This window comes from Orycteropus afer, unplaced genomic scaffold (genome assembly GCF_000298275.1).
Source record: "Orycteropus afer afer isolate SDZICR_OR568_19922 unplaced genomic scaffold, OryAfe1.0 scaffold00389, whole genome shotgun sequence".
Lineage (NCBI taxonomy): Eukaryota > Metazoa > Chordata > Mammalia > Tubulidentata > Orycteropodidae > Orycteropus > Orycteropus afer.
In genome coordinates this window covers 1,634,791-1,647,307 of record NW_006921976.1, presented here as the reverse complement: position 1 = coordinate 1,647,307, position 12,517 = coordinate 1,634,791, and the positions used below count along the sequence as shown (strand labels likewise).

The 12,517-nt window shown below is 37.7% G+C and overlaps 1 protein-coding gene across 1 annotated transcript in view; it reads left to right on the top strand.

Moving 5' to 3' along the window:
* Positions 1-12,517, top strand: part of GRID2 (glutamate ionotropic receptor delta type subunit 2) — a 1,108,517-nt gene that overhangs the window by 268,499 nt on the left and 827,501 nt on the right. The window contains exon 5 of the mRNA XM_042782610.1: positions 6,918-7,091. Within this exon, the coding sequence (XP_042638544.1) occupies positions 6,918-7,091 (174 nt within the window). The remainder of the gene's footprint in view (positions 1-6,917; positions 7,092-12,517) is intronic.

Below are 12,517 nucleotides of genomic sequence, written 5' to 3'. Positions count from 1 at the left end.
CCAGCCTTCTGGTTAGCAGTCAAGTGCCTTAGCCACTATGCTACCATCATAAATAAATCATACAAAAAGGAGAAATAATATATGATACAGATTCTCTGAGTTATTTAAATTTGAGATTTGTTTATATATCTATGTGTAGACTAGTTTAGGAGCTCTGGTGGCATGGTACCTAAGGCATTTGACTGCTAACCAGAAGGCTGGCGGTTCAAACCCACCAACCACTCCTCGGAAGGAAGGTTGGGCAATCTACCTCCCTAGTGATACAGTCTCGGTAACCCAAGGATGAGTCGCTATGATTCAGATCTGACTTGATGGCACATAACAATAAAAACAACAACAGACTAGTTTATTTGTTTGTGGGTGATAGGGGATTGAGTGCTTGTTTTGGATACTAGGCCTTATCAAATTTTATTTTTAAAATCTAACAGATTATTATTTTTAAAAATTCAGGGCATTGGGACAATAGAAATCCTAGTAGGTTACATGACAGTCTCATATTTTAATTCAGAAGTCTATTTATTGATATTTTTCATTTAAAAATATTTCTTTATAGATTAAGTATTCACTTGGCTTTTAGTGCTTCCATAACAGCATCTGCCACCCTTGAAATGCACCTTTTGAAATACAAAGGTAAGATTCACTAAATATAAAATAGCTGCCTAATCAAGTTTTCATATCACTATCAAACTGTTTTTGAGATCAGATGTCAAAACTAAAATTGCCCGTGAATTTTTTTGAGACGGACTGTCTGTTAGTTTCATTCAGAATGGCAGATTCTTTCCTCTCAGAAAATTACTTTCTCTTCCTTTCCCCAAATAATAATAGGCAAAATATATTCATTTCAAAATGACATTTCTTCAGATATACTTCAGTCTGTTCAGCACCTGAGAACTTCAGCTTTTTGAAACCTATAAGAGGTAACCATCCCTGTGTGGGGGTTTGAAAACTGTTCATTTGAAAGCTATGGCTCCTGATTGATGTCTTAATCTTTCCTTATAAAATCATCAGCCTCTTAAATGCTGAAAGAATTGTATCTTTATAGTTTTAAATGCTATCATTCACGAATTACTATAAGCAATTCTTGTAAGAAAATATGGACTTGTATAATTATTTCAGAGAGTGTCTCTTTTGATGATATTTATAAATCCATCCTATGAATTCATGAGTTTTCCAAGCAAAGAGCTTACAATAGCCCTGTTTTTTTAAAAATGTTTTTGAATGTCTTGTTTTGTTTTAGTTTATAAAAGAAAATGTTGTTGTTTGTTGTTGTATGCCGTGGGGTCTGCCCCAACTCATAGCGACCCCTACTTGGGTTTCCGAGGCAGTATCACTACGGAAGTAGATTGGCCCATCTTCCTTCTGAGGAGTGGATAAAGGAAATAGCAACATATAATTCAGTGTCAGTTTATGCAGGAAGTGAGATAATAGATAAAATACTTCGTATTTTATGTAACATATACTCAACCCTCAATAAAGATAAATTTAATTAGTATAAAACTAATGTGCTAACTTGTTTTCATGGGTAAGATGGATAGAGGTGATGATGTTTGATCAAATTTTATTAAATTTGAATATTGCTAAAGAACAAAGATCACATACATGTATAATACAATTTACTTCATATAGTGAGAAAAGTGGTAAAAATTTCCACTGCTTTTTAATGAAAACCCGTCTGAATATTACGAAATTAAAATAATAAACAAATGAAATTAATAACAGTATTAATTTACTTTAAGTTTTTCCCCCCATATAATTAGAACTTAAAATAGAATGATTAAATGACAGAAAATGAAAAAGTAACCTACATTTTGTCACAGTTTTGGTGGCCAATTAAATGACATAGCTTAAAGAAAAAAGATGGAATTTGAAATTGAGAAAAAATGTTTTTTTGTGGTATATTCAGATTTAATCGACAAGAAATTGAGGATATTATACTGGATACAGCTGATGGCAGGTGTTATTTTATTTTCTTAGTATCTATATTTCATAAAAATCATAAATAAAGGTTGAGTTTTAAAGCTGTTATATTCTACCAGGAAGAATGATGTGTGAATAGTCCAGTAAAGAAAAGAAGAAAATTTATTCTTGTAAATAGTCTTTTTGTCCTTATGATCCTGTTTTGAAACAAAATTGAGAATAGTTCACTACAGTCCAAAATTTATCACGTGTCAAATCTTTTATTCCTGATACTATAAGAATCTGTTCAAACCAATATGTTCATTGAAAAGTTTAAATGGTTGTAAATCGACATTATTAAGCACTCACTGTTTTAGTAAGGACTGCTTTAAAACAAAAGTTTATTCTGAACACTTCTATCCTGATGAATACCAGTTAGAACAGATGTATGGTGTAAAGATATTATTTAATTTTCATTATTTCTACATCTGTGACTGAGCCAAATCTTAAAATTTAAACCTGAAGTTGGAAGGTGAAAGGAGAAGTTAGTAGAAATCACAGTTTTAAAGTCTGGCAAACACTTCTTATGCAAAATAGAAGTAATTTAGCATAAAGAGTCACCTTGTTTATTCATCTTGGTTCAGACTACTTTAACCAATAGAATTTTTCATCTCTATGCCACCGCAAGGAGCCCTGGTGGCTCAGCTGCTGACTGAAAGATTGGTCCTTCAGTTGCAGAAAAATATAGCAGTCAGTTGCCCTAAATACTACATACTTGAAAACCTTATGGGATGTAACTACTCTGTCTTATAGGGTCACTGTGAGTTGGAATCAACTGAATGGCAATGAGTTTTAGTTTATGCTACCACAATTATATACCTACTGATGAGGTAGGTGGAGCTCTGGTGGTGTAGTGCCTAAGGCATTTGACTGCTAATCAGAAGCCTAGCAGTTCAAACCCACCAGCCACTCCTCAGAAGGAAGGTTGAGCAATCTACTTCCGTAGTGATATGGCCTCGAAAACCCAAGAAGGGGTTGCTATGAGTCAGATCCAACTCCACGGCAGTGAGTTTGGTTTGATTTGGTTCTACTGATAATGAGATAGGGACAAATGTAAGGAATGGAAGTTGCTGATCATATTCTTTTGTAAATTGCTTAAACTACACCTACTGATAAGAGCTAAGAAAAACTCCTATTAGAAAAGTATGTAATTTTGAGATCATTTGTTGCAGGCCCTAGGGTATAAAACAGGGTACTCAGTGGACAGAGCCCCTTTTGATCAATAGAGAAGTAGATACCTGGATCAATCAGAGGATCAGAACATCAAAAACTAGGAGTCCTGCCCATGTGACTTGTAAATCTTATAGCCTCCCCATTCTGTCCCCTACAACTGCTATAAAGCAACTGGGAACGTTGGCAGTTCAGTTAGCATGCTATACGCCTACTTACTGTCCTGCTGTCCAGTCTTGTGCAGAGTTTCATTAAAGGCTTGCTCTCTATAAACCACCTCTGTCTCTGCGAGCAATTCTTTCTTACCAGAAGACTAGAACCCATTTGGGTATCATGGGGTCTCCCTCTTATAACACTCATATATTCATTCAACAATTAGTGAGTACTTTGCTTAGTTTGTTCTTTAAAAAGAGAAATAAATGTATGAGTTATCACCAGTAGTTCTAAGAAATAATTAGGGCAAATCTTAAAAATAATTAATATATACTCTTGTTTTCTCTAGGAGCTCTCGTAGCATAGTGGCCAAGGCACTTACTGCTAACCAGAAGGCTGGTGGTTCAAACCCACCAGCCACTCCTTGGAAGGAAGGTTGGGCAATCTACTTCTGTAGTGCTACTGCCTCGGAAACCCAAGGAGGGGTTGCTATGAGTCGGGTCCAACTCGATGGCATATAACAACATAACAACAACAACTTGTTTTCTCTAAGGAGCTCTGGTGGTGCAGTGCCTAAGGCACTTGCCTAACGTTGGCAGTTCATACCCACCAGCTGCTCCACAGAAAGAAGATGGGGCAATCAATTTCTTTAAAGAGCAACTGCCTCAGAAACCTAATGGGGTCACTATAAATCAGAACCAACTTAATGGCAGTGAGTTTAGTTTTTTGGCTTATTTTCTCTATTTGCCTAATTTGATTTAAGATCCTCATTTTTCATTGCTAAGAGCAGTATATTTTATTATGACATTGTAACTACCATCCTAGGCACTCAAAGTATGTTCAAGTCAAGTTTGTTGTTGATAGGTGCCGTGGAGTCATTTCCAACTCATAGTGACCTTGTGTACAACAGAACAAAACACTGCCTGGTCCTGCTCCTTCCTCACAGTCTTTGCTATGTTGAGCCAATTGTTGCAGCAACTGTGTCAATCATGTTGCTGAAGGTCTTCCTCTTTTTCCCTACCTTCTGCATCATGTCCTGCTCCAAGAACTAGTCTCTCCTGATAACTTTTCCATAGTACGTGAGACATAATGTATGTCAGGAGCAGTCTGACTGTATTTCTTCCAAGACAGATTTGTTCATTCTTCTGTCAGTGACTGGTATATGAAATATTCTTTGCCAACACCATAATTCAAAGGCATCAATTCTTCTTTTTCAGTCTTCCTTATTCATTGTCCAGCTTTCACATGCATATGAAGCAATTGAAAACACCATGGCTTGGGTAGGCACACCTTACTTCTCAAAGCGGTGTCTTTGCTTTAAGAGGACTTTTCCACCAAATTTTCCCAGTACAATACAATGTTTATTTTATTGACTGCTACTTCCATAGGCATTGATTATGGATCCAAGTAAAGTGATATCCTTGGCAACAGTATTTTTTTAATTGTGATTTGGGTGAAGATTTACGAGCAAATTCACTTTCCATACAGCAGTTCACATATACTTTGTCTCATGTCATTGACCATAGTTTACCACAATGCAACAGCTCCCCTCCCACTTCCTCCCCATAGTTACCTCTTCCCAGTGTCCATCCCTCCATACACTCCTGCACCCTGAGCTGTCTCCCTGTGCATAAGCAGCCCTTCTTTCTCCCATGATTTTTCTCTCCAAGGAGTGTATCTACTTGAGGTAAATGTTTAACTCATATACCTACATTTTGTTTGGCTGGCAGCCACAGGTGTGGGTTCAATTCCAGACCTGAAGGGCAGCTAGGGGCCATAGTCTCAGTGGTTCCACCAGGTTCTATTGGACCAGCAAACCTGTCCCCCCCCCCATTTTTTCTCCAAATGATTTTGAGTTTTGTTCCACATTGTTCTCTCTCTCTATCAAGGGTCTCCTACGTAGATCCCCTTCCAAGTGGATGACAGTGGTAGCCGGGCACCATCTAGTTCTTCTGGTCTCATAGTTGTATAGGCTGCAGATCGGATGGTGTACCAGTCACCAGGACTAATTGTTTCCATGAATTTTGGTTTTCTTTATTCTTCTTTGCTCTGGATGAGGAGAGACCCATCATTGCATCTAGATGGCAGCTTGCTAGCTTTTAAGATCCCAGTCACTACTCGCCAAAGTAGGAGGTGGAACAATGTTTTGTATAGTATGTTATGTCAATTGAGCTTGATGTCCCCTACAACTAGGCAACAATATTTTTGCCACTTACCACATTGTTACTTATTTATCCAGTTATGAGGATTTTTATTTTCTTTAGGTTGAGGTGTAATCCCTACTAAAGGCTGTCTTTGATCTTCATCAAAAAGTGCTTCAAGTTAAAATGTTTCCTTTCAGCAAACAAGTTTGGGTCATTTCCATATCCCAAGTTGCTAGTGAGTTTTACTCCAATCCCGATGCCATATTCTTCTTCATATAGTACAGTTTCTTAGATTATTTGCTCAGCATACATATTGAATAAGTATGGTGAAAGGACATAACCAAGACACATCTTTCTGATTTTAAACCACACAATGTCCCCTTGTTCTGTTCTAGTGACTGCCTCTTAGTACATGTACAAGTTCTACATGAGCATGGTTAAGTGTACTTGAATCCCCATTCTTCTCCATGCCATCCAAAATTTGTTACGATACATCCTGTCAAATACATTTGCATAGTCAATAAGCACAGGTAAACATTTTCGTGGTAGTCTGCTTTCAGCCAAGATCCTTCTGATATTAGCTATCGTACCCTATCTCACATTTCGCACTGTCTTCTGAATCTGGCTTGAATTTCTGACAGTTTCCTGTCGATGTAATGGTGTGATTATTCTGAACTATATTCTGCAAAATTTTACTTCTGTGTGATATTTAATGATGTTGTTGGATAATTTCCTCATTTTGTTGGATCACATTTCTTTGTAATGGGCACAAATATGGATCTTTTCCAGTCAGTTGGCCAGGTAGCTGTCCTCCAAATTTCTTGGCATAGATGAATGAGTGCTTACAGTGTTCTATCTGTTTGTTGACAAATCTCAATTAGTAGTTTGTGAATTCCTGAAGCCTTGTTTTTCACCAATTTCTTCAGTGCAGCTTTGATTTCTTCCTTCAATACCATGGGTTCTTAATCATGTGCTATCTCTCAAAATGATTGAACGTTGACCAATTCTTTCTGCTATATTGACTCTTTTCATCTTCTTTTGATTCCTGATGCTTATTCAGCAGACCTTTCCAGTGTCATTCAATATTTTGCCCATAGAATATTTCAATATTCAGTCATTTATTGATGATTAATAAACCATAATAATCAACTTTTTTTCTGGTTTTTGTCAATGTTTGAATCTCACACATATATTTTTCTAAAGAACATAATAACTTATAACCTTAATTTTAATAAATATATATTTGAGATGAGTGCCTGCATTTTAGAAATATTAAGACATTAATGTGTATAATTAAAATATAGAGTAACTACAAAGTAGTTGATCATTTTAATGAAAATATGTTGTCATTTTTATTGGATGTATGCTAAGCATTAGTGTCAATGGATTACAATTACAGAAACCCTTAGCATTTCAAGATAATAACTCATTAATAGTCTTGCATATCTGTGACCATATTTAAACATTTCAAATTCTGCCATTTTTATCTTATAGGAAATAAATGATGTGGATGTACAGGAACTTGTAAGAAGGTCAATTGGAAGATTAACAATTATTCGACAGACATTTCCAGTCCCACAAAACATAAGTCAGCGATGTTTCCGTGGTAACCATCGAATATCTTCAACATTGTGTGATCCAAAAGATCCCTTTGCTCAGAATATGGAGGTATGTCCTAAAGGCTGGGTTATTTCCTTCAAGGAATTCTATAGATGAGAATTTAAGGAGAAATTTTTTTCAACTTGCTTTGAATTCAGAATCATACATTGTGGCATTTCTATACTATTTTCCTCTACCAGCAATTTAATAAGTCTAATGAAGAATAATAAAAGGCTGTGTCTTTGAGCATATTGGCCTCATTATAGAAAGAATATCTAATTGTTTAAAAAAGGATAATAGATAAAAGTCGTTAGTTTCTTAGCTAGTTGATATATAACATTTGTCATGGTAAAACTTCTAATTTGTGTTCTTTAATGCAAAACTTCACACTGAAGCTAATAAATTTGCTTAACTTCTCTGAAATAAAAAACACATAGTATTTTATTTATTTATTTTCCATTAAGATTAGTCCACAGTATTAAAAGTTTACAAAAAAGTTCTTTAGAAAGGCAAAACTGCAATATTATTATAGTGTTGCCTCACTTAAGTGGGTTATAGATGAAACATTTTCATTCAAAATACAACAAAGAATTGGATGTAAAAATAGAAAATCTCTGAGCAGCAAAATAGAGAACTCCAAGTTTCTAAATCTTACTCATAAGAATGTCCTTTACATACCCATCTAGAGCCTATTTATTTTTATTAATAAATTCCTATCAGGTTTTAAAAACTCATTATTTCTCTTTGAACTGGAGGATTCAAAATGTCAATTCAATGTGAATGTTTCAAAGGCAGTCACATGGATGACAGTAGGGAGCCAAAAGGAACACTCTCTAGCAAAACAAGAGACAGAAAAAAAATTAATTGATCAAATACAATAACTCAAATATCCTCTCAGTATTTTCTATGAAGACAATCCTGTGTAATAAAATAATTCATAAGGATATCACTGTAGTATACAAGTATGTGGATTAATATTTAAACAGTAACACTGAGATATCAACAAAGATTAAAATTATGCTCAAATTCAGAATAAGAATATATGTGTTCTTTGGAATTTAACTGCTTAACCAGAAGGGTGACAGTTCAAACCCACCAGCCACTCCTCAGAAGGAAGATTGGGCAATCTACTTCCCTAGTGATACTGCATCGGAAACCCAAGGAGGAGTCGCTATGAGTCGAATCCGCATCGATGGCAGTGAGATTTTTTTTTTGGAAGGGAAATATTTAATTTTGATAATAGTTTAGTACTTAGAGATACTCATTTTAAACAGTTTGGAAATATGACCCTAGGTGGACTGATTTGTTTTCCTACTGATACTGGATAAGTAAGGTGATTTTGTAAAACTACTTCTGCTTTAGAAAGATAACCTCACAAACTTCCTGTGGCATGTCAGCTCCACATTATTTATTATTATTATTATTATTATTATTTTGGCTGAATTGTCATTACCCTAACCACTTCTTTATAATTATTAGCATCATAATGAATAGCTTCTATTTACCAAGCAACTCCCACCCCACCTAGATCTTCATCCCAATCCCCTCAAACCCATGGATAGAAGAAAACAAGACAATTATTTTTTCTCTAAGAGTTTATTACATATTAGCTTCCCACAGAAGTATGATAGAATTTGACTAAATATTTAATAAATAAAAGGAAAACTGACAGAAAATTTTATATGTGAAGATTTATATAATTAAATCAAGACTCTTGAATCTAAATGTTCCATTAAAAACAGAGCTTTTGATGTACAGGCTTGTCTTAGTGAAAATTTAACTCACTGAAGTTAGAGAAAGCAACAAGATAAAATGCTACTTTGCATTAAATTCTGCTCAGCAAGGCACTGTTGTATGATAATTTGGGAAAAAGGAGTTTTCCCATATGAAAGTAATCCACTCAGTTTAGAATTCTTAAAAACAATGCAGGTAGTCACAATCACAGACTTATGTCTTGAAATCGAAGGGTACAATAAAACAAATTCAGAAAAACAGCCATGCAAATATGACTTAACTGATCTCCAAAAATAGAAAGCCCATTTATATAATCAAACAAATCAAGAAAAGGAGAGAAGAGGTAATAGTTTTCAGTTAAAAAAAAGTTCCAAGCAGTGATTCCCCTTCTGCACTGTGTATCACCCTTCAGTTTTGTCTGAGGCTTTCTTCTTTGTTCTGTGAGAGTTGCTTATATCTGAGCTGCATTGAAGGGAAGCCTAGGCTGACTTTCCTCTATTTCAAGAGGAGGAGAGGCTGGAACATCTCAGAAGGATCTCTAAAATATCTATCTTGTTGGTTTCAGAGCTCCAGTGGCCCTATAGTCATTGGGGAAGCAGTCTCCACTTATGTGACAGTCTTCCTGGCTCCACTGTAGAAAACCTTCTGTAGAAGTTCGTACCAGTCCAACTTCTGACAATTACCATGTGGGCAACAGGTTGTCATGCTCTTTCTGAAAGGACTCCTAGAGAGGTGTGCTTTGTTGCTATCAGAGCTCATCCCACCATATGTTGGTTGTGGATGTAGCCTCCACTCAAGATGCTTGCTTCCTAGCACATGGCCGCCTTAATCAGTCTTTAGCACTTATCAGATGAGGGACTAGATGGACACAAATTGTCCCCAGAAAGATCTGTCCTGTTATTTCCAAGTCCTGAGATATGGGTTGAAAAGGGAGTCAATTTTAGTGCTGAATATGGGAGCAGACTCCATTGCAGGGGTTTTCTGTAGCAATTTACAACTTGTGCTGTTGTTATGTGCCACGAATCAGACCCAACTCATAGCGACCCCTCCTTGGGTTTCTGAGGCAGTATCACTAAGGAAGTAGATTGCACCATCTTCCCTCCGAGGAGTGGCTGGTGGGTTTGAACTGCCAGCTTTCTGGTTAGAGTCAGGTGCCTTAGCTACCATGCTACCAGAGCTCTCACAATTTACAACTTACAGGGTCCTTATGAGTTGGAATTAACTTAATGGCAGTGGGTTTGGGCAATGAACAGTTACCAAGTGAAGATGGAGATGCCATGCTTCAGTCAGATCCTCACCGAAAGGAGGTTTGCCTTTTTTGCTATCAGAGGCCTCCTCCACCCCAATAGGTTATTGGCAATGAGTGTAGCCTTCACTCAAGACACCTGCTTTCTAGCAAACAGCAGCCTCTGTCAGCAATCCTTAGCACCAACCAGAAATAGGGGAAGACTAACACAAATTGACCTCTAAGGAGGTTTATCCTCATGGTATCAGAGGCCTGAGCTATGGGATGTACAAAGAAGAAGGTAGATGCTAACTTTGGGAACAGACTCCACTGCATGAGCCTTCTGTAACAATTCACAGCTGTCTTACAGGTGATAATGTCCAGAGGGGGGAAGAGTTTTCATGCTCCAAGCAGACCTTCAGGTAGGTCTGCCTTGTTGGTATCAGAGGCCCCCATCCCCAATCCATAGTATATTGGCTGTGCTTGTAGCCTCCTCTCAAGATGCCTGCTTTCTAGCATAGAGCAGCCTCAGTTAGGAGTCCTCAGTGTGGGCCAGAGGGGGAGAAGAGAGACCTAAATTGATTTTCCAGGAGACCTATCCTGTTGGGTTTCAGAGGCCTAAGCTATGAGATGCACAAAGAGGGAGGTAGCGTGTTGACTATGACAGTGCTCATTTTTTTTTTTTTTTTAATTGTGATTTGGGTGAAAATTTACAGAGCAAATTCACTTTCCATACAGCAGTTCACATACACTTTGTCTCATAACATTGACTACAATTTACCCCAATGCAACAGCTCTCCTTCAATTTCCACCTGATAATTATCTCTTCCCTGTGTCCATCCCTCCATATACTCCTGCCCCCTGAGCTGGCTCCCTGTGCATACCCAGCCCTTCTTTTCTCCTATGATTGTTCTCTCCAAGGAGGGTTCTACCTCAGGTAAATATTAAACTCATAAGCCTGTCTTATATTTGGCTGGAATACACAGGTGTGGGTTCTATTCCAGACCTGAAGGGCAGCTGGGGGCCATAGTCTCAGTGGTTCCACCAGGCACGATCAGACCAGCAAAACTGGACCCCTTTTTTCCCATATGATTTTGAGTTTTGTTCCACATTGCTCTTCCTCTCTATCCAGGATCTCCTACATAGATTCTCCTGCAAGTGGTTGACAGTTGTAGCCAGGCACCATATAGTTCTTCTGGTCTCATAGTTTTATAGGCTATGGACCACATGGTGTACCAGTTGCTTGCACTAAATGTTTCCATGAATCTTTGGTTTTCTTCATTCTTCTCTGCTCTAGACAAAGAGAGATGCATCGTTGCATCTAGATGACTACTTTCAAGCTTTTAAGATCTCAGTTGCTACTCGACAAAGTAGAAGGTGGAACAGTGTTTTGTGTAGTATGTTATGCCAATTGAGCTTGATGTCCCCTGTGACTATAGTCTTGTGTCTATAGGTTCAACTACTCACTCTCTCTGGGTAGCTGCCTGTGCCCAAAAAGTGCCTACAACTTTGTCCCTTGTCAGCTCTACTATTCACCTGGGAATTCTTAAAGAACATACAAATACACTTGTAGAACCATTGTCTGCCAACCCTATACATGGCCTTTGGTACACTTTGGTACACTTTGGTACCCATGTTCACCTTCACTGACACCGCAGTACTGTATGTGCAAAAGGGTTCATCTTTGTTGTCTGTACCTATCATATACCTCTCTATGTCTTCCTCTTCCTCAGTGCCATCATGTTGATCACTCACATTTGATACATTTCCCTTCTCTTCACCCAAATCAATACTTATCTCTACCTATCTAATAGTGTTCTCTCCCCTCCCCTCCCACCCCTGGTAACCAACAAAGAAAATTTCCTTTTGTATATAAACCTTTCCTTGAGTTTTACAATAATGGACTACTACAATATTTGTCCTGTGACTGACTTGTTTCACTCAGCATAATGTCCTCCGAGTCCATTCATGTCATGCGGTGTTTTGCAGATTCTATGTTATTCTTTAGGGTTGCATAGTATCCCATTGTGTGTATGTACCATAGTTTGGTTATCCATTCCTCAATTGATGGACACCTAGGTTGTTTCCATTTTTTGGCTATTGTAAATAGTGCTGCAATGAACATGGGTGTACATATATCTGTTCTTGTCATGGATCTCACTTCTTTAGGATATATACCTAGTAATGGAATGGCTGGGTCAAATGCTATTTCTAATTCCAACTTTTTAAGTACTCAACATACTGCTTTCCACAGTGCTTGTACCATTTTATACTCCTACCAACAGTGTAGGAGAGTCCCAATCTCTCCACATCCTCACTGTTGTTGTTGTTAAGTGCTGTCGAGTCGTTTCTGACTCATAGCGACCTCATGCACAGCAGAACGAAACACTGCCTGATCCCGCGCTAGCCCCACAATCCCTGTTATACATGAGCCCATCATTGCAGCCACCGTGTCAATCCATCTCGTTGAAGGCCTCCCCCTCTTTCATCGACCCTCCACCCTACCAAGCATGACATCCTTCTCCAGGGAATGGTC